Source organism: Sturnira hondurensis, unplaced genomic scaffold (assembly GCF_014824575.4).
Source record: "Sturnira hondurensis isolate 20B ecotype Veracruz unplaced genomic scaffold, ASM1482457v3 Scaffold0008723, whole genome shotgun sequence".
NCBI lineage: Eukaryota > Metazoa > Chordata > Mammalia > Chiroptera > Phyllostomidae > Sturnira > Sturnira hondurensis.
Window position 1 is genome coordinate 1,530,393 of NW_028081354.1, and position 25,616 is coordinate 1,556,008.

Consider the following 25,616-nt stretch of genomic DNA (forward strand, 5'->3'; position numbering starts at 1 on the left):
TCAGTTTCCATTTCTCCAGCCTTACTGTGTCGGTTCCTTCAGTCCTGCCTCCGAAGGTTTTCTCTGTGTGGCCTCAGTCTCCTAGTGACTCTCTCCGGTACATGGTCCCTTTGTCACTGCCTCTTCCAAAGTGAGGCTCCCAGCAGTGTGGTCTGACAGGCGCGCAACAGAGCTAAACTCACACAGTAGGAGCTATGCTCCTTCTCGTGTCCTAAGATCACATTCCTTCTTAAAAATAAAGATGGGTTTGTACCAGTTAAATCTGTTCTCTACACCCTGGCATTGAACCAGGTCGCCCTACTTCCAAAGGATGAGTAGGCAAGGTCTGGGGTAGGGCTTGTATTTGCCACCAGTGGGATTTCCTCCTGATGGGTTCAGTTCATGGCTCCGGCTGTCAAGATCCTGATCCAGTTTAACACACAGGGGGTGGGACAAAAGTACTTACAGTTGCTCATATGGAATATTTACAGTGAATAATAAGTCATACAAGAATGAACTTTGTATTTCATGGACTCACTACTGTAGACCTACTTTGCTCACCCCTGTGTGTGCTGCCTCGTCAGCCTTTGTGTTACCTGCGGAGTCGGTGAGCATGGCTTTCAACCCGAATGCTTGTCAATAAGAAAAGAAAGCTGGTATGTTGGGGGCAAGGCCAAAGACAGAGTTGCTCAAAATATGCCACTAAGCTAGTATCGATCCACTAATCAGCACTTTCAGATTGTAATCGTTTAACCGTCACAAACTCACCCAGTTCCCACATTCATCTGGTGACAGCCCTTGTCAGATCCCTTGTTAAAAACCAATAGTCAACACGCACTGCATTTCCTCCATCAACACGCTTTGGCCTTGTTGTTTTCAAGAAAGAAAACATAGCTGGTCTTAGTGAATCAGCCGATGCTGACTTCTGGCGTTCACCACTTCCACTGGGGGCCTCCTGTCTCTATCGGGAGAATCTGTGGGTGTGAGAAGTGCACGCGAGTGTTAATTCACTCTGGCAGCAGGAACAAAGGGATGTGGATGGCAGGGCAGAGAAGGGGTCCAGCCTGGTTGAAGCTGAAAGATAGAATTCACCAACATCTATGATAAGGGTCATTGATGTTGTATGTTCATGTTAGTATTCAATTTATCCACCTGGTTGGCTAGTACACCTCATGTCTTGATTTTGTAACATTATACTGGGTATTTATAAGGACATAATATTCCACAGTACAATTTGATGGCATTCTTTCCTTCGTGGGTCACACATGAAGGCTCGGTGAAGCTTGGAAGAAGCGGGCAGAGTCCTCAGGCCCCAGAGACCCAGGGGTGAGTGGATAATCCACTAAGGCTTATCATGTGTTTGGGATTAAGAGCCTCAAGTACCAGGGGCAGTGGAGCATGGTAGAGAGAATATCTAGTTATACCTCAGCTGTGCTTTTTATGGTAAATTCTTAAAAACATGATGGGATCAGGGTCATTACTCCCTGAAGCATTCAGAGAGAGCCTCCGGGAGAGTAGTTATCAAACTGAAGTGTGCATTTGAATCACATGGGAAGCTTGTTCAAAATATAGGTTCCCAACTACTATCCTCTCCAAGGCGGGGCCCTGGAACCGTGAACAGCTTTGGGCCTCCGTGGGGTTCTCAGGTGAGAAATGAGGGCTTAGACTCTCAGTATTCCTAAGCAGAAAGCTGCATTTTGACCCCCTCCACAGCTGGGTGGGAGGCCACGGTCCCTGCACCACACTTGGAGAAAACTGCAAGTCAACTCTCCTTTTATACTGAAGGGGCCATAGAGGCCCAGAAACATTCAGTAATCTATCCAAGGCCACACACCGAGCAGCCGAGGCTCAGAGTCCTGCCTCCTCCTGGCTAGAATGGGAATGTCGATGCTCCCCACCTTTGCCATCCAAGATCCTGGTGATGACCAAGTGGTTGTGTTTGAAAACTGTCCCGTGCTCTATAGATGCAAGGGTGAGTGACTCTTCCTGGCCAAGGGACGAGGTCATAGGAGCTAAGAAAGGCCATGGCCAAAATGAGGGGACATCACAACCTTCTACCAGCCCAGCCACTGCAGAAACCCACCGAGATGGGAGCAGGGTGAGGTGACCCAGTCTCACCTGAGCACACACGTCAGCCCCCACCCAAGGGCCTTGCCCCTACAACTGTGTTCACAGAAGATGGTGGGTTCCAGACACTCCTTCACAGGTAGTATCGGGGCCCTGAGCCTCCAGGGCTCACTCCCCTACTCCTCTGCTCCCCTTGCTGAGCATTCTGGCTGGGGCAATAGGGTAGATGTCTTCGTGAGAAACTAGCTGGCAAATCTGGAGCAATCACATCCAATCATGTGCCTTAATTCCCGGGGTTTTTCAATTGCTATTCCAGCTACTTCCTTGATGTACCTACACAACCCCCTCCTCACCTCCTTCAGGACATGTCAGCTTTGCAGCGAGATCTGCCCCAACCCCCTGTCCTCCATTTCTGCTTTATTTTCATTCACAGCATCTCCCCCATCTGACCAATAGTGGCCAGCTTGTTTCTCTTCTCACCCTTCTGCGTCAGCTCCACCAAGTCAGGGATTTAGCTAAATCTCTCAGCATCTGCTATAGACCAGGCGTATAGTTGTCACTGAATTGGGTGAGGACCGCACCTACAGTGGCTCACAGTCCGCCAAAGGCATGCCGCGGCTGAGGGGACTCCAGCCCCGTATTCGGGTGATGCAGGGTGGCAGGGGAGCTGAGGGAAGTTGGTACCTATGTGAAGGTGTGGCTGAAGCCCTCCTGAACTTGGGACAGGCAGATAACATTTCTATTCTGGGTGGCCCTGTCCCTCCGCGCTGCTTTAGAGTGTATTGTGCTTGGCCAGACCCCTGAGCTCGAGGCAGCCGGGGTCCCTCGGGCCTTGAGCACATCACCTCCCTGTGCCAGCCTTACCTGTCTCATCCGGAAAAAGAAGAAAATACATCCCCCTATGCAGTGGGGGTTATTTCAATAGGACCATCTCTAGGAGCCTGCAGGGTCCTTCCGCCTTCTGAGGCAGGCCAGGTGAAAGAAAGACTTGTTTTGAAGCTCCTCTCTGACAGGTCCGATAAAGCTCTCTTGCCTCAGCTGTGTGCCCCCAGGGATGGATCTGTCTTCGTTGCTCTTGGCCCAGAAGCGCAGTGGAGCTTTGGTGCCTGAAGATGGCCTCTGCTGGGCTCCCACAGCGCTCACCTGACAAAGCGCCTTTCACTGCTCCCACTCCCCCTGAGCTTTCTTTGTGTTCCCAGAGCAGACCTGGAATGCCTGGAGCCCTCACAGGACTGGGCAGCCATGCTCAGCAGAGCTGGGCATCTGATGGAGCAGAGCGAAGGAGCAGCTGCACAGGCCCCCCCTCCCCATGCTGGGGCATGATCTCCCTTTGACCTCTCCACCCCAGAGGTCTGTTCCACAGCAGAGACTGTGGGACTTGGTCCTGCCATCTCTAATGTCCTTGTGCCTTGTGTCTTACAGAAATTTAAAGAATATGTGAATGGCAGTAACCTCATCACTAAGCTGCAAGCCAAGCATGACCTACTCAAGCAGACCCTGGGCGAAGGTGAGTTAGGGGTCAGAGGCCTGTGAGGAGGGGCTGTCTTCCCCACTGGTTTGTATTGTTGTGCCTTAAGCTGTTTTAGCTTAAGGCACTGGGCACTTGGAAGAATGATGCCTGGTACTGGGGCCACCTTCCAGCACTGAGTAGGCTGCTGCAGTCTCTAGTCTTATCGCCCTGGTACTGGTGCTGAGAGGCCTCCAGTCTGGCTGCAGAAACTAGGGGGCAAGTACAAGTTTTGGATTAGTTGTAGGGGAGAGTCTAAGGCAGAGTGCTAAAGGAGTCCCCAGTAGGGAGGGGGTAGGACTTCAGAGATACAGGGGTCTGCATTAATGCTTTTCAGGACTACATTGCAGTGACCAGGATTCTAGGTCCAAAAAAGAAAAATGCATATGTGTAAGGTTGGGTTCTGTCCTTGAGAGGCCTGAGGACTAGGTTTAAATCTACCCAGCTGTTTCCATGGCATACAAGGCCTTATGTCATTTGACATCTGCCTACTTCCCCAACCTCATCTACCGTTTTCTCCTCCCTTACTGAGCTGCAGTGACACTCAGCTCCTCTCTGCCCTTCAAAACTCATTGAGCTTGTTCCTGCCCCAGGACCTTTGTATATACTGTTCCCCCTGCCTGGAATGCCCTTACCCCAGATCTTTGTATGGACAGCTCCTTGTCCTTCGGTTGTCAGCACGAATATCACATCCCTAGTGAGACTCTCCTTGCTTCCCAACCTCAAGGAATCACCACCTCTGGCCCACAATTCTGTTTGATTTTCTTCATCTCATTCACCATCATGTGAAATCATCCTTTGTATTATTTGTTCACTTGCTTACGGTCTTTGGTCATGCCTCCCCCCACCCACTCAACAGTATCGTATCTTAACCCAGTGTAGGGATTTCCTTGCTTATTTTGTCCATCACTTTATTTCCAGTGCCTAGAACAGCATCGGGCTCATAGTCGACCCTCAGTTAATAGTCACCGAGTGAGTGTTGAATAGAAAGGTCACCAGAACATGAACTAGGATCTAAGGTCTAGGATGGTTTACAGCAAATGCTGGTGGCCCTGGAGCCCAGAGTGAGGCTCGGCTCTGAGGGGAGGGGCCTGCTTGGAGCACCATTAGCCCTGCCCCCAGATATATTGGTTCTGTTTGCAGTGGGCTATTGGTGAAGCATGTGCTCCACCAAAAGGAAAGGAAACATGTGGTGCAGGAAATAGGGAGCCAGCACAAGAGAGATGAAGGGAATGTCCCAGGTGATGATGCCAGTAGATCCCTAGGTGACAGCCGGAAGCGGCCCCAGAGGGTGCCCAGGACTTGGGGGCAGGAAAAGCATTACAAAATGAGAGTTGTGCTGGGGCCAGGGCTGTTCTCAGCATGTCCTTGCTCTTCACTGGCTTCCCCTTGGGGGTGCATAGCTCCATGGCTGTGCTCTGGTTATGCAAGACCTCCCCAGCACTGTCCACTCAGCAAACTGTCCACTGGGCCTCCGGATCTGCAGCTCCTTGGCATTGTGAGCCCCATGCTTTACAGGAAATGGTGAGAAATTAAACCATTTCCCAGCCCCAAGGCACTTCTAATCTAGCTGAGAGGCAACTCATGAATTTATAAACTAAATAACAATAGTGTTGTCACACAGAAAGACTGGATGAATGTCCAAATGAGCAGCACACACTCTGAGGGCTGTGAGCCAGGAGGGGAAGGGATCACCATGGGTCCAGGAGAGCTGGAAAGGCTTCAAGGAAGATTAATAAGCTTAGAGGAATAACCAGGACTTTGAAACTAATACCAGTGGAAAATTTTCTATCAACTTTGTTGGCATGTAACTTGTATACAATAAGATGCACCCATTTTATGTGTGGAAATCAGTGTTGACGAACATATGCACCCAGGTAGAACCACTCACATCAAACTATAGAACATCCCACCCCCCAGCAGTTCCCTTGTGCCCTTCTGCAGTCAGTCCCCGCGTCCTCCACCCCACGCAGCCACTGCCCTGATTTCTGTCACCACGGATCAGTTTGGTGTGTGCCAGCTGGCGGGAGCTGGGGAACTCTGTGACGGAAATGCTCTATATCCTGATTTGGGTGGTGGTTATACCAGGGTGTGTGTTTTGGCTAAATTCATTGACTTGGGGGGAGGGGAGGGGAGAGTGAGTTGCAGTAGCCTTTTCTTCATTTCCTCCCACCCCTCTACATTCTGTGTGACCTGCCATTGCAGTATGGGGCCAGGTGACGGGGGCCACTGAGGAGTGTGGGTAACCAGAGAGAAACACAGCAGCAAGAATGGAGCCAAAGAGGAGTCAGAAAGTCCTAGAGAGGAGGTTGGTGAGGTGTGAGGGGGCATCACTCCAACTAGCAGAAAAGATAAAGATTGATCGGTGTTTGTGATCATGGGGCTGGGGGCTGGGGGCTGCTGGTTCTCACGTCGTGTTTTCCATGCGTGTGACATGTGAGTTGGTGGCTACCGATATTTTTGAAATCAGACGTGCTGGATTTAGAAACTAGATGTTCTCTGAAAGAATCAGATCGGAGATGAGACAGCGCCTCTCTCCGGCTCGCCCATGAGTGCCCTCAGAGATGCCTTTCATTACTGCCCCGGCCTGAATGGCCTTAATGAAGTGATGATAGTAACTTTGGTTGGCGTGTAGCTCCTGACCCATTTGGTCTCCACTACACCTTGCTCTGCGATGGGATTCACCAGTCCTTCTCGGTTTTGAGCTGAATAGCAACAAAAAAACTGCAGGGAAGCGTGGCTTCAGGAGTGTGAGGGCAGCGGAGAGAAGAAGGGCCGTCTGGAAGGCCCACCGAGGCCATTTCCCAGTGAGCCGGCAGTGGGGACACCAGTGTGTTCCTTCTGATACCTGATACCTGGGGCAGGGAAGCTTTAGTCATTTGTTTTAAACTAATTGTAGACTTACAGGAAAGCTGCCAAGGTAGTACAGAGTTCCCGTGTACTGTCCAATTCCCGTTATTAACGTCCTACCATAGTATGGTGTATTTGTCACAATTGAAGAATAGTGGTGTACTGGTGTTAACTAAAGTTAATAAACTACAGAATTACTGAAAAAACTGAAGTCGAGACCAAATCTTTGTCGTTGTTGTTCATCGCATGATGAAGGTATATCTGGATTCTTAGGACACTGGGTGAAAGGAGAGAATTTGCACCGACTTAGATTGATAAAGTTCTTGCCCATTGGGCAAAGGGAGGCCTGGAGTCGGCAGGCCAAAAGGAGCTCAGAACTTTGGCTGATTCATTCTTTTGAGTGTCAGATGGCTCACATTTACCTGAGCACACGGACCTACATCCTGCAGAAAGTTCTGCCAAGAGTGGGGCAAGGGTAGGGTCCCACCTGCAGTGGTGGTCTTCGTATTTCATCTGAGACCTAGTCTGTATGCGGGGAGCAATCTGGCAATTGTGAGAACAGGTGGGAAGTGTGGGGCCAAGTAGAATACTTGGACTGAAAAGTTACAAGTTGTTTGTTTTTTTAATTAAAATATCATGTCAAATGTCTCAATTTCTCTCAAGCACTCTTTTGCCAGCTTGGCTGAAAAAAAAACCATTAATTAGAGAAAACACAACATCTTTTGGATCACCTTCACTTAGAAGTGACTTTTTGAACCTGATTGGTCCCAGCACCCAAGTAAAGCAGGTTCGGTTGGCACTCCTTGCTGTAAACTGTGTCACCACCACATCTTGGGCACGGGAGCACCTCCCCTACATACCTCTGGCTGTTGCTATGTTGTTTTACTGGCCAGAGAATTCTTAGTTTATTACTGCTGAGTCTTAGCGCTTTGACCTTTTTATTGCTCTGGGCAGTCTGTGAGCTCCAGGGCTTACACCAAAGATACAGGTGGTGTTTCAATTTACTGAGGCTCCTCACGAATGAATGAATGTGCATTGCCCATGAAAGGGGTGGGACACAACCTTTTCAGGCCAAGATTTCATAGCCCATAACAGAACTCTGTGTCAGCCATCCTGACCTTCTAGAAAATGACTGAGCCACCAACTACAAAATGTTTCTTTTTAATCTCAACAGGTCTCTGAAGGTAAAGGACAGAGTATTTTTGATTTCTTATACTTGTTAGAAGTTGAGACAACAGATTCCAACAGATGTTGGTGATGGGGCTCTTGAGGGCTGGGATGTGGTCTGAAGCTGAGGAGGGGGTGCGAGTGTCTTCCTGGCAGGAAGCCTGCCTTGAGGGCGTGCTGACTGACGTTCCACCGCAGCACCCCAACCCTTCGATGCCTGTCTCCCCACTGCTTCCCTCCCTGCCTGGTCTGTCTGTTCATCTGTGCATCCATCTATCCAAAGCACAGGCACTGTACTTGGCCAAGACTGAGGGTACAGTGTGCACAAGAATCACCTGGGCTGCTTGTTAAAATGTAGATTCCCGGGTTCTTATCTCAGACATGCTAATTTAGGAGGCCCATGGGAGAGCCCAGAAATCTGCATTTTTAGCAAAGGTCCCTGGTGATTCTTACACAGTCAAGAGGCTGTAATCTGAGAATCACTGAAGAAATGTACGTGAACAATAAAAAATAAAATTTATGTGGGCATAGCCCTCTGAGTAGAAGGTACTTTGGGTTTGATAAAAGGCAGTTGTTTCTAACAGACCACAACTCATGCATGGTTTGGTTTTTCATTTTACAAATAATTAAGACCAGTTGATTTTTGTTTTTAGAAAAAGGTGTTCTCTGGTTAAAAAACAACAACTAAACATCAACATATACTTTTCTTTCCAGGGGAGAGAGCAGAATGTGGCACAACCAGGTAAGAGCTGGGCATCTTGTTTTCTCTCACCTGTTGCCCTGAGGTGGGGAGTGGGAGGCGGGAGGAGCAGGAGCGGGAGAGAAGCGGAAGGTGGAAGACGGACACTGCTGAGAGCTCCGACAGTCGGGCTGCTCTTGGAGTGGGATAGCTCTTCACCACTGTTGCAAGGGAGTGATGTTTTTACTGCTGCTCTGCTGGGCTGCTGATGGAGAGGGGGCTGTGGGTCAGTGGGTGTCTCCCCACCTGGAATGCACCGTCCATCAGGTGGGACAGCAATATATTGCAGTGGCTGAGGACAACCAGTAGAGGCCAGAGGCTGTGGGGTAGCTGTTGACCTGTCTTCCCATCTATTACATGGCTGTGGAGCAAACTGCCCAGCTGAGGTGCGGGGCCCGGCCTAGGGTCCCCATTTGCTAAGGCTTTGGATTTGGCTGGAATTGCACATATCTGGGCACATGCATGCGCATACCCACATAAGCGTGCGCAGACGCCCCTAATGCCTGCACCCTGGCTTTGGACCTCACCTGCACCTGGATGGGAAGCCCCTTGTTGGGAAAATAACAAACGGGCAACTTCTGCTTTCTCTCCAGCTTGCTCAGCGTTACCCTTTGTGCCTTCCCCTGAGCAGACCAGAGCCAGTGAACACTTTCCACTGGGCAGCTGGTAGCTGACGTTTCAGCAACTGGACCCTTCCTCCACTTTCACAGAGTGCAGACCCACACGCAGCCCTGTCATTGCCCAGGTCGTTCCTTAGAGCCCGTTTCTTTCCGAGTTCCCAGCAGTAGCTGTCCTGCTGCCCAACACGGTTTCAGCCATGACCCCGGGGCCTGCACTTGTCCAGCTGTCTTTTGACTCATTCTGGGGCTGGCGACCTGATGACATCCTTTCCCCACAAATTCTTCCCATGACCCAGAATCCTGAAAAGCTGTCATACTTGGCAAGAGGGAAGATGAACCCTCAAGTCTCTGCTCCTCTGGAAGGAAGTTGGCTGGGAAGAGCCTTGGAAAACCCTGGGGTTTTCAATTTGCTGGGTCCAGGATGGCGGAGGCTGGGGGCTCTTCAGAAGCTCAGCCCGTGCAGCTGTTCCCCTGGGCCCTGCAAGTGTAGGAACATTGGGATAATTCACAGTGCCTGGCGAGAAGCTCTGGCTCAGGGGCAACATATGTGCACGGTCACTTTCTAAGAACCTTTTACAAACAATTTACTTATTTATTTATTCTGGCAAGAGGATGTTATCATAGTCCCCAAACAACAGAAGCCACATTTTATACCCAAATTTGCAAATGGTGAAACAGATGGGGGATGAATTGAGCTGTCCCTCACGCCCTCGGAATTCCTAGAATTTATGTGGGAGAAGATTGTTCCAGCAGGTTGCAGGAGAGAGCTGTAATCAGTCCACAGCCAGGTCCCAGGGTCTACTTCAGGGAAAAGTTGAGGTTCTTTTTTGCTGTTTTGTTTTTTTTTTAAATAAAGCCCACTGAGTTGTTGTCTCCCACACCTGGGGCCTGGGAAGTCAAAGCCAGGATTGCCAGACCTCCCACTTACACACAGTGCACTAAACGAATGCCCAGTCATCTGCACTCTGACCTTTGGCCACGGTCAAATACAACTTTGTTAGTAAACTAAAAGCTTCCCTTTACTTCCACAATTTCTTTTAACATGTCATACAGTGAATTGTCCACTTGATAATGGTTTTTAAGTTAATCTGAAAGGCCATGGGTGAGATGTTTCTATACTGTGCCTCTCTGTATCTTCCACATTCCTGTCCAAGGTCAGTGTCGTTGTGGATGATCATCTGTGCAGGTCTTCTCAGCCAAGTCGCTGCTGTCCTGTGTAGATGGACCAGTTTGTGCACATGGGCTGTGACACGTGATGTTTTTCTCACACTTAAGACCTTACCTTCTAATAGCCCAGATTCGTAATAACCCTGTAATTTAGGCTGAACAGACACAACAATGTACTCGAAAAGTGTATGGTAAATGTCCAAGCCAGATGAAAATGTAAGGCTTGATTATGGTTATGCAAACTTAAGACTGGCTTTCCTAACCCAGGGCGATTTGTCCCTGTGGTCTAGATTAGAGAGGTCACTGGAGATTTCTGTCCAAACAAATGCAACCCAATGCACACCTACGCGCAGCCGCCCAGAGCCTGACCACCACTGAACTACAGTACTGCGCCATTGTGGGTGTCGACACCCATGCGTAGTGGGTTTTCTAGGGAACAATCTAACCACTGTCCTTCAGCCACAGAGCAATTCTGAGGCCAAATCCTGTGTTGCCAACATTTGTTTATTTTCATCTTGGATGAAAGGCAGAAAGGGGACATTGGTCTCTGGTTTCTCTTCCTCTCCGTGGCTTTCTCTGTTCCTGTTTTCCCTGCCTCTCTCTCTCTCTCTTTCTTTCCTTTTTGCTCTGCAACTGAGCAGCAGAAGAGATGGAAGGCTTAGGCTGCCCCACTTTCCTTGGCTGAGCTGCCCCCCTGCTCCCCACTTTGTGCCCCACCCAGCATTTCAGTAAGTCGGTATCTACTTGGTGTCATGCAAAGTTGGGATAGCTACGTCTCCTTGTCAGAGCTTCCAGGCAGCGCACAGAGCGCTGCACAAAGAGAGAAACCCCAGTGTGATTCCAACAGCCTTTTGCTTTCTGGATTGGGTAGAAGAAGTGGGAAAAAGTATCCTATTTTCCCTTTTTTCCATTTTGTAAGCTTGGAAGAAAAAAATTCTTAGGACTTATTTTCAGGAAATCCAGCAGCTGGGTACCAGGACTTTTTGGTCCTTGGTGTCCAACACCTGTATTAAGTCTCTACTCCTGCCAGCCATGGGAGTTTAATACATAATTTAATGCTACTGCTGGATGTTCTGTGATATAGTCAATTCCCCCCTTTACACTCACACCTGAACCTGGAGTGGAAAGAGCTGAACTCTATTCATTCCCATGACCCTGGGCAAGTGTCTTAATCTCTCATCAGCTCATTTGTCTTATGTCTAAAGTGGGTCTAATAATTCTTGCCTAACTCCCAGGGTGTCATACCATGTGAGATAAGGAGCTGGCCTGAGAATGTTTAAAAACAGAAACTGCAAACAAATACTGTGAGGATTAGGTAGCAACGTTGCTACCTTTAAGTTATTCCTAATCATGAGACTTGAAACCTGTGACCTTGTGTCACAGTTTTTGGCAATTTCTCTTAGAATTTGGAAATTCAAGAGCAGATCCATTGTGAGAAATGCCAGCCCCATACACCCACATCCTCAAAAAAAAAAAGTAACTTAGAAAAAAAGAAATGACATGGACTTAGCTAACCGAATTGACAAAAGATCCAAGATGGGCTTGAAATATTCTTGCCTGTTGTTTCATTTCAAAATTTTGGTCTGTGCTGTTATTTTGGTTCCCATGTTTGGGTGGCATGATATTTGGATTCCACTGTGTCTTTGCCCATGCATGTCCTGGAGCTAGCAGCATTTGCTCAATACTCAAACGCCGAGGAGAAGCTGGTTAGAGCTTCCAGGATGGCGGGGCTCTCCAGGAGACACGCGCAGGGCCAGGGAACAGAGGCAGCATGGCTCTCATTTGCCTTGATTGGCTCCCAAAACCCATAAGACTTCTTGCACATTTACAGAACTCAGTCGAGACCTGGGGACCAGGTCTTTGCTCGTCATGTGTGGACATTATCTGTGCCTGGCTGGGCCCCCATGTGCTGCTCCCCAAATTGTGAACCAAGCCATTTGAAAATGAATGGCTTCTTTTGGTGAGAGGCCCTCCTCCTAACCTCAGAGCCCTTTGCCCTGGAAGGCTGGAAGCACTGAGTCAGGCCAACTTGGGCGGCGAAAGATAGATGAGCAAATAAGCCAACACAGGCCTATGCATGGTGAGCAACTCTGGAGACTGGTCCAGTGCTTGTGGCTGTCTCACTGTCCTGGGGAAATGTGGTGCAGTTTCCCCTCCCTGTGGCCAAGAGTGGAGCACAGGGAATGGAGATCCTGAAGCAAAGCAAGACACTTTCAACCTGACCCCATGGGTCCTCCACTGGCAAGGGTTAATGAGAGGGCGGAGTCTTTGGCTGGAAATGGAGTAGTGCCCTGCGGGCGCCATGGGAAAAAATTTGGATTTGCAGCCAAAGTGGCCTGAGTTTCGGGCTTGTCTCTGCCAGTTCCCTTTCTAGGTCTCAGTTTTTGCCTCTTTAAAATGAGGCCACACACAGGACTGAGCTGATGTTAAATGTGGTAATGGACCTGAAAGTGCTGCAGAGTGTACTTAACTAAAAAATGGGATACAGTCGTCATCCTGGGTCACCCCAGGACCCTAAAGAAGCCGCAGCCTCGCTCTTGGCATCGGTTTCTTTATCTCTAAAATGAGATAGTAATTGCCTGGCTCTCCGATCAGTGACAGAAAGATTAGGTAAGTGCATTTGAAATGCCAAGAGGCATTATTGGGAAGATCAGTGCCCTGATACATCGGGAGTTGACACTGGTGATAAATCTAAGCAAAAACAATGAAAATTAACCCTTCCAATCATCTTTGGAAGTCTCTTGCTTTCTCAGGCTCCAGATTACATCTGTCTCCTCTGACTCCCCCTCCATCTGGCCAGCTTTGCAGGATGGCAGCCTCTGTTCGGAGGGACAGTGGTTTCCTGGACGCGCACTGTGTCCCTGCGATGATTCAGAATACGTTCGTGTTAAGGGAGTGTTGCTGCTGCCTAACACTGTGGGTGAAGCAGGAGCCCCCAGACATCCGAAGGCCTTCAGATGGAGCATTGGACAGCCCTGTGCTGGGGGTTCAGGGGCTCCCGTTTGCATTTGTGTTCTCCCATCATGGGTTTTAAGAGCATCTTTCCCAGTTGTATGTTTACATTGGTTGCTTTCTTGATTTCTTTTGTTCCATTTTCCCCTAGGCCCCCCTGTCTTCCCCCTAAACCACAGAAAATGAGGAGACCTAGGCCTCTCTCAGTGTGTAGCCATAAACTATTTAACGGCTGTATGGAAACGTTCATTAAGGTACTTGCTGGGGAGCCACAGAGTCCGCGAATGCGCCCAATGTAATGGCAGCCTTTTTCCACCTCCCCCCTTTGGCCAGCAGCCTGCTCCTACCTGCTGGAACTTTCTGCTGTGCCCTTGGCCAGGCCCTATGGCAAACGAGTTCCTCCCTGCAGCCTGCGCTTAGCTTTGGTGAGGCTTCTAATCAGAGCTGCCGCTGCCTTTGACCAGTTGCTCCTAAGTGCCTTCCTGTGATTCTCGGGGGTAAGGTCATGAAGACACCCAGTGACGTCTGAGCGGGGCTGAGATGCCAGCCCTGCCTTGCTGCTTCAGGAACTGTGGCCCTCACTAGCCAAAGGGGCAGCCAGAGAAACCCCCTACCTCACTTCACACCCACATCTTCCAGGAGGAGCTTGGTTGGAAGGAACACAAAGAACATTCCTGTAGGCAACAGTGTGATTTTTTTTTTTAGTTAAGAATATGCCAGCAAAGGAAACATAAAGTTTGTGTGACAGGACACCCTCCGACCTAGTTTTGCTTCATGTTAGGTGGTTTGGGAGGAGGGAGAAAACCCGAGACAGCCCCTATAGAATTCCCGTTTAACCTTTTACACCTTAAAAACAAGAGTGTTTCACTAAGGGAGTTTTCTTTCCTTGCTTCTTGAATGCAGAGGGTGCGGGACCAAGCCATCCCAGATGGAATGGCACAGGCAAATGCAGGTGGTGTGCAGTCAGAAAGGGCGCAGGCTGGGGAGGGACTGAGGAAGGAGGGCGGGAGCAAGAGCGAAGGCCCTGCCAGAGCTCCCCACCACCCAACAAAGATGCTTTCCACAGAAAGGGAGACTGGTGTTCCTTGGGGGAAACAACGGCTCTTGGGCTCTGCTGCCAGTTTTGGAGTAGTGGGGGTCCCTTGCCCTGCCCTCACTCCTCCGTCCTCAGGGTACACACAGGACATGCAGAGAGGGTGGGAGTGGGCAGTGCACCTGGATCTCGGCCTGTTTCTGCCCGTGGGCTGAGTTCTGGGGCAAGGACAGTGGGGCACAAGTTGAGACTGCCCAAGTGGGGAACAGTGGGGGCTACTTCAGGTTACCTCAGAGGAGTGAGGCATGGAGGGTCCCAAAGGGTTGGGTGCTGCTGGGCGAATCAGGAAAGAGGTGCCATGTAGAGGTGTCCTTGAGGGAGCACTTCTCTGTGTCCTAAGCCGCAGGAGGATGAGGCTGTGTCAAAGGGTCCTTCTTTCTTCAGCCTTCCTCCTCTCGCTGCCAGGACTTCATCCTGGACCTTGGAAGAGCCACTCTCCATAACTGAGTTATGAAAGGCGTGTAAACTGTCCTCCCCGACCTCCAGAAGCTTGTAGTGTCAGTGAGGGGGATTTCAACACAGAAAGCGGGAAGTGTGAGGTGATTCAGACAAGCACTTGGTGTGTGAGCTTAAAGAAGGAGAGCTCTGAGCGCTGGGGAGGCTGGGGAGGCTGGGGTGGGGCAGGGGCAGGGAGGGTGGCACTGCAGGGAAAGTAGAAATAAAGCAGAGAGGAGTAGGGCAGAGTCGTCCCTAAAAGGAGGAAGAAAATGAAGGCTCAGAGGTAGGACGCCCTCTCTACCTTGCTCAGCTCTTTGGAAATGGGTGACCAGTGAGAACATGTGGAAAGGGCTCTTAACCTGACAGGATTGAAAAATTAGGTGTTCTAATGAAACAGCCTCTTAGCAGACAGCTCCTGCATAATGTGTGACTGTCTAGTCATCTGACTTCATTCCTTCTGACAAACACATGAGAACTTCTGCAACCATGTGACAGCTTATCCCTTGCAGGTAGTCACCGTGGGCAGCTACATTCTTGTTCCACTTATATACTGTAGCCATTGCTTCAGTTAGCCAGTCTTCCTTCCTTAGAGCTTGTAGCATGGCCTTTGTCAGTGGTGCCAAACTTTGTATTAGAATGAGCACCCTGGTCCTTCAAAGCTCAGCTTTGCAGTGCACTGGAGGTACAGAAAGGCGAGAGGCACATGCTTGACGAGGCTGGTGGACCAGCTCTGAAAGGAGCCCGCAGTGAGGGACACCCCAGAGCACCGGGCCATGGCTCATAGGAATAAGTGCACGGCCTCCTCAGGGGACTGTGTGACCAAAAATGAAAGAGGTATGTTTGTTAAACGAGTGTGTTTCTGCGAGTTACACTGGACTTATGCCACGCACCTTCTGTGCAGTTCAGCAAACTTCTGCGCACCTGCTGTGAACTAGGCAGTATGTAGACAAGCTTGCATGCAGCATGGTCTTACTCTCAAGAATTATTAACTTCCAGAAAATGAAAAGGCAGTATAATATGGCCAATTCCTCAACCTCTGTGAAGAATTTATTTTTCTCTTATGATTCACAAGCTATCTGGAAGAACATTCTGCATGGACTTAGAATCCCCCGCTTGGAAATGCTAAACCTGTAAAGGTTTTCCAATAAAATCACGTCACTGGGACTCCATGATTCGAGGGACAAGGAAGCATCCCCAAGTTAAGAAGGACAGATGAATGTGTTGGAGTTATGTAATAGATTTCCAGGGCCCTACATGAATTGACCCTTTTCAAAATCCTTGACTTTCTTCCCCTCTCAGGTAGAAACCCAATTTTTTATTATAAATTTTGAAGCCTAGGTAGTCTGCCCCTGGGGCAGAGGGGGAGTCCTCACCTCGTCTCTGTAAAATGAGAATGGTAATTACCTACCTGTTGAGTGTGTGATACTGTCAGCCCCAGTGAGCCCGGAGACGCCACGTTTCTAGGGCACTGCCTCTCACGTAGTAAGCTCTGCGGAAGTGTTAGCTGTTACCATTGCCGTGCGCTGTTAGGAGATTGTTCACAGAGCCCCGGCGGACCAGGCTGCTTGCTCAGTCCTAGGATGCAGATAGGTTTGGCTGACACATGATAGTTGCAGTTTTCGAGATGCCAGCGACTGGACAGATGACGCCACCTAGAAGGTGCACGTCCTCCAGCTTCCCAGTTCAGCCTCCTCAGAAGCCTGGCAGAGACGCAGCGCCCTGCCCCGCTGCACCACAGGAAGAAAAAACAGACGGCGCTCCCCTGGAAACGGGCGGCTTCAGCGACCTCAGTGAAAGCAAAGGCAGTGTCCTGAAGGGGTTCTCACTCTCTACTGCTCTCCCTCCCCCAGGCCTTTCTCAACTTCCGGTTGAGGACCCAGGGTGGGAGGGAGAGAAAAGCTGAGTGGAGACCCGGGAGAAGCTCCCCAGGCTGTTCGTTAGGAAATCCTGGGAAGCTGTTTGGAATTTGGAATCAGGAGGAATCCTGCCGGGGCCTATCCAGAGGGCACGGGATAAACATGAGCTTAGTAAAATTAGCTTTTCACCAAGAGTGAGCTGGATTCAAGGGACAGTGTTGCAATGGACACAGGAAGGTGTGTGTCTCTCACTTCAAGGGGCCTTAGGTGGGCTCCTGCCCACTGGGGAGTGAAGAGCTGCTGTGTTGAAGGGAAGCCCCTGTGCGATGAGGCAAGTGTTTGGTGCACACCGCTCCTGCACTTTGGACAAGGACTCAAAGAGGCCTCCACGTCACCTGGCGTCCAAGGCAGCCACACGGGAAGGCTGGCTAGGGCAGGGTCCAGCCCCCCACAAGGCCCTGGGTCTCGGGGAATCCCTCCCTGCAGGCTGGCCTGCAGTCTCCCCAGGACCCTTGCTGGCTGCCATTGCATTCTGGCGTTCACGGACTCTGAAGGATCTGCTACTCTAACTGATCTTACTCCTGCGTAATCTTTTCTTTTTTTCCTGCTCTGCTGCCTGTTTGTTTTTTGTTATCAGAGGAAGAAGAAATGCTCGAACCAGGAACCAGGTATTTACTAGAAAGGTCCGTTAGCCCCATTCGGCTGGATGAACCCTGTCTTTAGTATTGACTTCTAGAACAGGGCCCACCTTGCCTGTTGCCTGTGGGTCTGTTTTATTATTGTCTCCCTGACCATAGTTATTAATCAAGGAAGGATTCACAGGTGGGGTGTGGAGGAGCCACGAAAGCACCCAAACGCCCTTTACAAAAGCAATTGTGTGCATGCGCCTTATTGTTTCCTCGCCTGCCGAGGAGCCTAGTAATTCAGTGTGACCCCCTTTCAAGAAAGTTTTAAGGTATTTTATGCTCTTTAGTGATCTGACATAGCAGAAAGGCCAACCAATTGCAGAATCCAAAAGAATGTTATCGCTTGCTCAGCCCTCGCTGGGCCAGCTTAGGAAGGTGTAGTTGAAAACACACGCACACCCCAGACGCCTGTGCTCAGAACAGGCATCTTATTCAGCCTGTTTGACTAGGGCTGGCCACTCAGTGGTCAAGGGCTGACGCAAGCTGTTTCTAGAACCTTTCTTATAACAGTTTACTATTTACCAAAGTACCTGGGTGCTTAGGGTGTAACATACTGAGTAGAACTGGGCTTCCCTTCCCAGAGCTCAGAAGGACCCATGGGGTCAGCCTTGCTTCTCGAATAGGATGCTCTTTTTAATTCCGGCATCAGGTTCTGCCCTCCTGGGAGGAGGCTTCAATTCCCTTTTTCTGTACCTGAGCGCTGGGAGAATAGGGTTGAGTGAGGCAACGTGGAGCAGGAGGCAGACTTTACCCCTCCATGCAGTGGGCCCCCTCTCCTTCCCAACGGCCCATCAAGCCTCCTGAACCCTGGTTCTAAGGGTTCCCCGCTAAGTAAGAAGACAGAGCATTTCTTTAAAGTTATCGTGGCTATGCCTTTCTCTGCACATAACTGAAGACTTTGTATTTTAACTGTTTGTAGAGACTTTAAGATTAGCAGTTCCTTGCTTGTTTTCCTACTAATCTGATGGTACTAATATTCTGGCTTGAGTTTATAATTTGTGTTTGTAATGTCTGTTTCCCCATGGTGGTTGCCAAGCCCAATAAAACCCACAATTCTTTTTCTTAAGGATTCGGGACAAGCTATACCACTTGTAGTTGAGAGCTGCATCCGATACATCAATTTATACGGTAAGCTCGATTGTGGGGCAGTGTTTTCAGCTCTTTCCAGAACAGGTGCCAGGCTGTGCTCACAGGAAATGAGATTCCAACTCATCTGGAAGACTTCCTGTCCCTGCTGCTCTTCTGAATGCTGCCTCTTGAGCCTTGTGGGGAGGGGAGCGGTGGTGAGAAGACTCAGGAACCAGGGAAGTCGAGGCACAGGGAGGGCACGGACGGGGGTACCATTTGAGCTCCTTTCTCACTCCCACCCAACCCTAGGGCTCTGCTTTGAGCCCTGAATGCAGTTGGCCAATCAGTTAATGCTGCAAGTTTGTAGTAAGCTCCATGAAGGAAATGTAGTGGCTGGGATTTGCTAGGCATGGTATCCCCAGCACTTAACTTGTACTTCCCATCAACTGATACATTCATTCCTCCAGAAGTATTTGTTCAGAGTGCATAGCAGGCACTGTTTGGATGGTGGGAATACAGGCTTGTACAAAATGCTAGTAAGGTGCCAGCCATAGGTAGCTTACATTACCAATTGGGAGGGCAAGGAAATAAAAAAGTGGAGAAATAATAATGCAATGTCAGATATTGATATTGCCAAAAACTAGTGAAGAGGGAGTAGAGAGTGGCTGGAAGGGCCAGGGCTGGTTTGGTGAAGGTGGTAAGGAGAGACCTCTCCGAGGGGGTGATGAAGACTCCAGGGCCCTTGAAGACTCTAGTGAGTAGGGGGAGCCAGCCGTGCAGCCCCGGTGGAGAGAAGGGCACGTGTAAAGGCCTCATATGGGACCAAGGCCAGCTGACTGGACAGGAAGGCGCCGTGACACGGTGCAGAAGGTCAGTATTGGTTAACGGAAGAAATGACATCTCCTGAGCACATGATATGTACAAACCAAACTTTGATGCAAGTCTGCCTTTTGAGAGTAAACACTTTACTAAATTGTAATGTGGAGAGTGGTTTTATACAGGAAAAGCCAAATCCCAGGGCAAGGATCCGAGTCTCCCCCACTCCTGCCCATTTCAGGGAAGGGAGGCCCTTCCATTCCCTCAGTCCTATAGGATGCTGATATGTCGTTACTGTTAGGTCAGGTGGCAGGGTCTCCTTTGTTCTGGCCTTGTAAAAATTTAAGAAAATGAGATCATTTCTCTTTAATAATTATCTCTCCTAAATTCCTCAATCCTGTCAGCATATTCTTTAGACGCCAGCTTTTCTTGAAGAGAGAAAAATTCCTGTGTCAGGGGAGGGAAGGGTGAGGCAGTGGGATTGATCCTGCTTGTCCAAAACCTCCGTGACCATTCCTCTCAGATGGCATTTATACTCTCGGGCGAAGGTCCTTGGGCCCAGTGCCGCTGGTAAACTCGGTAGCAGCGTGCACCGACAAGTCATTTGCCTGAGCCGACATTGGTTAAATTGGAAGTTATCCACAGATCCAGTCTTGATATAAACTTCTTATGGCCTTTTCCTCCAAGTCCAAACTAGAGACACAGACATATGAAGTTGGTGTGTCTGAGTATTTCGGCCAGCCATAGTTTATTGCAAAGGCCGTTTTGGGCTTCTGCCAGGAGACCTTCATTGAGAATGACTGTCTGATAAAGGATGGTGAGAGAAAGAGACAAGCAATGGAGTCATCAAATTCCCACTGGCCTGGTGAGCTCAAGGCCTCATAGCATTTTTCTCTTTCTTTTTTTTCCCCCTCTAGGACTCCAGCAGCAAGGGATCTTTAGAGTGCCAGGATCTCAGGTTGAAGTCAATGACATCAAAAATTCCTTTGAGCGAGGTAGGTGCAGAGTGACCCTCTCAAGCTTGTGGCCAGAGGGGCCCAGGGTGGTGCTAGCACATCCCTTAGAGCCAGTGGTGTGCAGGCTGGCTCCCGTCGACATCTCTTTCCAACTTTGCCTTCAGCGACTTCACCTTGGTAGCTTGAAATCAGCCATGGTGGGGGTATTTAACATTGCAGGAATTGGCAACTGCTGAGACCTTTTGTTTTCCTTTTTTCCCTCCAAGGAGCGAGCTGTTAAACATTGGCCAGCACATTGGGTAACTCTGGCAGGCTGTACGGTGTTTGCTGGGATAGAGGGCCTTGTGAAGCCCTCTGGACTGATTATGCGAGTCTGCAAAGGCTGCTGTGTTTTAGAAAAGTTGGAAGAATACTGATAACACTGAGTGGCTTCCAGAATATCCTAATTCCTAATTTTCTATATAGTGCTTTTGGCAAAGCTGTACACTGGGAGGAGGAGACCATGCCCTCTTTCCGCCCCCAGTGAGGTCACCTAGTTCTCACTTTGATTAACTAAGGGTAGAGAAGCTCATTAGAAACAAAGTGACCACTAGAATAGGAGCACAAATGGCTTATTTGGTACAGCCTCCCTTGGCCTCAGAATCCCTGATGAGGACAGACAGATGGCCAGTGACAGTGTCCATGCAGAATAAGGACTCCCTGGTCTTCATACACCTCTGCCCTTTTATACTAGGTGCTTATCTTGCATCCTAAATGGTATCTTTGCCTCCAGTTTACCAGCATTTTGGAAGGATAACATCTCCACAGTCTATTCCTTTTAACTCTCATTTCTTACTTTTTTCTCTGAACGGTTTGATACTAAGTTTGGTCTGAGGACCCCAATTCCAAACCCATTTCCCTGCAGTAGATCATGTCCCAGTTCACAAAGAACTTTTTCAGCCATTGTTCTAATAGCCTTGGGAGGTATATATGGTATGTTCCTATTGGCTGTGCTCTGAACAGGGGGTTCTGGCTCTAGAATTCCCCCTACTTATTATGGGGCTTCTCCTGAAAGGGCTGCCTCCTCTGCACACTCGCCCCCTCCCTAACCTCCAGTTCCATCCTGAGGTCTAGCTCAGGGTGGAGGAAGCATTCTGTCAGCCCCAGGTGGTCACCACCACGGCCCCCAGCACAGACCTCTGAGGCCCTAGGCACTCTGACTTGGAGCCAGGTGTAGAGAGTGGATTTGAGTGGATGGGGCACTCGGTGGCCTCGTAGGGCTCAGGGGAGCTTAGGTTCTGGAGTGCATTCCAGAATCTTGGGCACTCAGAACCAGAAAGCCCAAGAATTCCCCTGTTCCAGACTCCTACTCTTTATTTATCCATTCTCATCAACTCAACCAGCATACACTGAGCCCTACCTTGCACTGGGTAATAGACCAGGGCCTGAAAATGAATAGGAACAAAAAGACAGTCACTGCTAGTCAGGGAAAGCACAGGCAGCAGGGTCAGTGCAGTGATGGAGTGAGCACTGGGTAGCAGGCCCTGCTTGGATGGAGCTGAGAGGAACAGCAAAACCCTGGAAAGCTTCCTGGGGAAGAAAATGCCTAAACTGGGCTTGAAGGGTAAGAATCAGGGAAAGGGGATTCCACACCCAGGGAACAGTGTGTGCAAAGGCCAGAAGGGAAGAGGTATCTCCCTGATGGCAGTGTCGTTCTTCATTCCCTGAGCTTCTCTTGACAACACTGGGTGGCCCAATCTAGAGCTTTGTTTCTGCATTTCCCTAGCTCCTTAGCACCCCCGCTGCCCTGCATTCATTGTAAATGAGTGGAGACATGTCTGGAACCTTTGCTGGTCCCATCCTCCAGGGCTCATCCTATTATACAGAATTCCTTGAGTCTCACATGGGTAAACTCACTGTGTGGTGCCTCCAGCCTGGAGCACTTCAGCCTGGCATTTTCCTGCTTCCCTTTGTGCTGTAAGTAACCTTGTGCCAGGCAGCCAGGCCCTAACCCTACCCCAGAAGCACTGCTTCCTTTCCTTCTTGAATGTTATCTTCTAAGTTTAGTACCTTCTGTCACTTGCTTGTGTACCTTGCAGGGGTGATATGAAATTGAAAAGAATTTTCTCCTCCCATCAAGCCTTAGACCGCCCCAGACACAGCCCTGCTGGGCAGAGATCACCTGACACAAATCTCAGCTGCAACAAAATGTTTTCTGCTTTTTCTTTGCATCACGTATACAGTTGGCTCCTTTCCACCATTCGCAAGTGAGTCTCATTCTCTCAGCAGCCTGTTCCTTCTGCTCCACCTGAGCCTACAATGAAGCATGGCTTAATTTAGAGGGATTGTTCCTGGTATGTCTCTTTCAAGAAAAATCGTTCCTGGCTTCCTGGGGCTGGCTAGTGCCCAGATTTCTCATTTACTCTTTTCTGCTTCTTGACATACACCAACCAACTGTCCTGTTAGGCCCCTTACCCAGCTGGTCCTCAGGGTTGCCTCCTCCCGCCTCTTCCAAAAACCCTCTGTGTTTCTCCGCCTCTCCTCCACGCCTCTCGCCCCCGCCCACCACCACCATCAACAACCAGGTGGCCAGAGCCTGCACAGGGCTCAGCATTTCTCTTCTTGCCCACTGCTCGCATCCCTCATGCTGTAACATGTGACAGAACTTTCTCTCCAAAACTAGTACATTGTGTGTTTTTCCTTTCTTTCTGTTGTATTTTAAAAAATTCAAATGCCATATCCCTCTGCAGGATGCCTGACCTTTACTTGTTGTTCAGAGAGTTGGGTCTTTCTCTTTCTTTAGCATCCTTCTTTCTCTGGAGCAGAAGTTCTTGCCTGCGTTTCTTGCAAGACTGTTGGAAGAAGCACCTGTCTCTTTTCCTTAATCTTCTGGAAAGTCGTTCTCGGCTTATTCGTTGGAAACCCACTTTCTATTTCTTCTGACATGAGTCAACCAGGGTTTTAGTTGGGGGTATTATTATTATTATTATTGCTGTCAATAAATCTTAAACGCACTCCTCAAGTTTTGAGATCTTCCTGTAATCTTCTGGCAAAATGAAGGAGGAAACGCTGGGAAAAGGCAGGACTCAGCACTGTACCTTGGAGAGAGCTGTGGCTTGCTGTTGCCTCCCAGGCCAGATTTCCCTCTCTCTGTTTCCCTTCACAAGCCAATCCACATCCTCTTTGTGTGTCGAGACAAGGGCACTGCCAGCAGTCTCTCCTATGCAGAGGGAGGCTAGAAAGGGACCCGTCGACCCTTTCTCCCTGCGCACATCATGGCAGGGCTTGGAATTGGGGCTCAAGTTGTGGCCTCTAGGACCCTACACATTCTAGCCTCAACCTGGCCCTTTTGAGACTATTTCTTACCCCAGGAGGAAGGGCACGACCCAGAGATATTGGGGGAGCTGTTAGGTTGAGGAGCCTCTGGAGGGGCTTTCGTGCACCTGTGGCCACAGAGAACTGCCTGCATGAGAAATACTTCCTGCAAGCTTCCTGCCCTGCCCCATCCAGCAGCAAGTTCCCCTGGAGCCTTAACACACACTGTCTGTTCACATCTGCCCTGGGCACAGCCCTTAAAGTCCTTGGCAATGCCCCGGTGACCTGGCTGAAAGTCAGCTGTAGGCAAGCCAGTCTGGTAGCGATTCTAGCTCTCCCAGGACATCTGCTGGCAAAGTATGACCACAGCTTTCTCTCAACTTCCCTGGCTTTTAGCTCTAGTTCTCCTCCTGGAGGAAGCCATCATTCACACAAACCATCCTGCTCATCTTGAGCTCTGGTATTCCATTCACTCCTAGAGCCAAAATTGACTAGTCTTGCAGAGAGCCAGAGGCCTGAGCTGGGAGGAAGGAATTTTACAGACTGAGTATCTTCTGGGAGGCAGAGCAAGAGCGAATGGTGTGTAATATCAATATGTTAATCATGTTTAACAAGGGGAGCTAACATGGAGACAAAAATCCGTGCACTTTTACATCATGAAAAAACTCCCACAAGAGTAGTGTGTGGTAATAACAAGGACACAGCTTAACGTAGTGCAGAGCTTAGAACTCTGACGGTCCTTCAGAGGGGCCGCAAGGGCTGCTACTGGGGTGGAGAGGGAGGTTGAGGGGATGGGCCTTGAACCTCTCCCCCCAGTTCAATTAAGACAGCTTCCTCCAAATGTGGAGAGAAAAAAAAGGTTGAGATTCTACTGTAGAGGAAGCAGGGAAGACGGAGTGGCGAGGGGAAGAAAGGAAGATAGACAAGAGGCACGCAGACAGGCAGACAGAATTGAAAAGGCAGAAGAAGGACCATCTCCCGGGCATTTATGAGATCTGCGAGCTGCCTGTTTGTTCTGTTTCCGACCACACGGATGTGGGCAAGTTGTCGCACTTGTCGGGGCCTCAGCTTTCTCGTGTGAGGGAAGGGCCGCGCCTCCCTGGGCGCTGTGTGAGGATCACGGGAGAGCACGCCTGTGGATGTGCTACAGCGGTGCAGGCCGTGGTTTTCTAATGTTTCTTCTCCTCCTTCCCCACAAAAAGTCTTGTCAGGGAAGCATTCTCTCTCTTCCCACGGGGACATCTGAGAGACCAACCTATGGAACACCAGTGTCTGGCTGCCACTCACGGCCTTTTGGGTTGGGCCCTGCACAAGGGTGCTCTGCCGAGAGGGCAGTGGGGGGACCTGGGTTCTGGCTCTGTATGCCACAGCCCTGGTTCGGGAGAGAAGGGGCCTTTGTCTAATCTGAGCTGTGGCCCTGGCTCACATTCTCCTCCTGCAGAGGCAGGGTGAAGAGGGCTAAGTATGAACTTCCAGTTGCGCTCTTCACTGCTTGCCAGCCTCAGGGTGCTCTGAGCTGCTCCGGGAGGAGGAGAAGGCTGCCCTGCAGACTTCGCTCAGCACCTGCAGGGAGGTGGCACATAGCTCGCTGCTTCCTCTCGCCTCCCCTGCGGACACTCTCCTGGGAGTGAACCAGCTCAGAAGCCCCGATTAAGCTGCAAAATGCTGCTCTCCTGTGAGATCATTTGCCCTGTCCTACTGGCCAAAGTCCGAAAGCGTGACAACATTCCTTGGGCAGGACTGAGGAAAAGAAGCCTTTTCCTGTATTGCAGGCAGTTGTACAGACTGTGCAGCCTCAGTGGAGAGAAAGCAGATATGGCCAAGATGGGTGTGAGTTAATGAGTGTAAGGGAAGGGTGATGGGTGGTTTTATTTTGTTTTTACAACACTGCTGTAGGCTTGAACACTTACAAAATCCGTTGCAGGGAGAACTCTGAACTTGCTGTGTGGAGGAGGTTGTCTCATCTGCCTCCCCTCCAGTTCAGGCTGGCCTCAGGCATCTCTTCTGCCACCTGCACGTTCCCTGCCTCCTTCCCAAGCAGACCCATTGTCCTTGTTTCCTTACAGGTGAGGACCCCCTTGTGGATGATCAAAATGAACGAGATATCAATTCAGTTGCTGGTGTTTTAAAACTGTATTTCCGAGGACTGGAAAACCCACTCTTTCCTAAGGAAAGATTTCAAGATTTGATATCTACTATTAGTAAGTATTTCCCAGGAAGAATGATGATTTCCTTGACAAGTCTTTGTTGCAGTTGCACTGTGAACTCATCACTGTGCGAGGCACATAGGAGGGACCCTGTGAGAGAAACATGGCCCATGTCCTCACAGAACTTAAAACCTAGTTGCAGAAATAACCAGAT

General features: G+C 49.8%; 1 protein-coding gene across 3 annotated transcripts in view; it reads left to right on the forward strand.

The window, feature by feature from the left end:
• The window catches only part of SRGAP3 (SLIT-ROBO Rho GTPase activating protein 3), a 113,351-nt gene that overhangs the window by 42,837 nt on the left and 44,898 nt on the right, over nt 1–25,616 (forward strand). For 2 of the 3 annotated variants that reach the window (XR_005067842.1, XM_037055701.1), the window contains exons 8-13: nt 3,469–3,553; nt 8,285–8,312; nt 13,200–13,302; nt 18,189–18,249; nt 19,923–20,000; nt 25,322–25,456. Coding sequence is in view for 2 of the 3 variants with exons in the window: in XM_037055701.1 (XP_036911596.1) it covers nt 3,469–3,553; nt 8,285–8,312; nt 13,200–13,302; nt 18,189–18,249; nt 19,923–20,000; nt 25,322–25,456 (490 nt within the window). In the remaining variant the exon portion in view is untranslated. Of the gene's footprint in view, nt 1–3,468; nt 3,554–8,284; nt 8,313–13,199; nt 13,303–17,072; nt 17,119–18,188; nt 18,250–19,922; nt 20,001–25,321; nt 25,457–25,616 lie in introns of all 3 variants that reach the window. The other variant, XM_037055700.1, reaches the window with a different exon arrangement.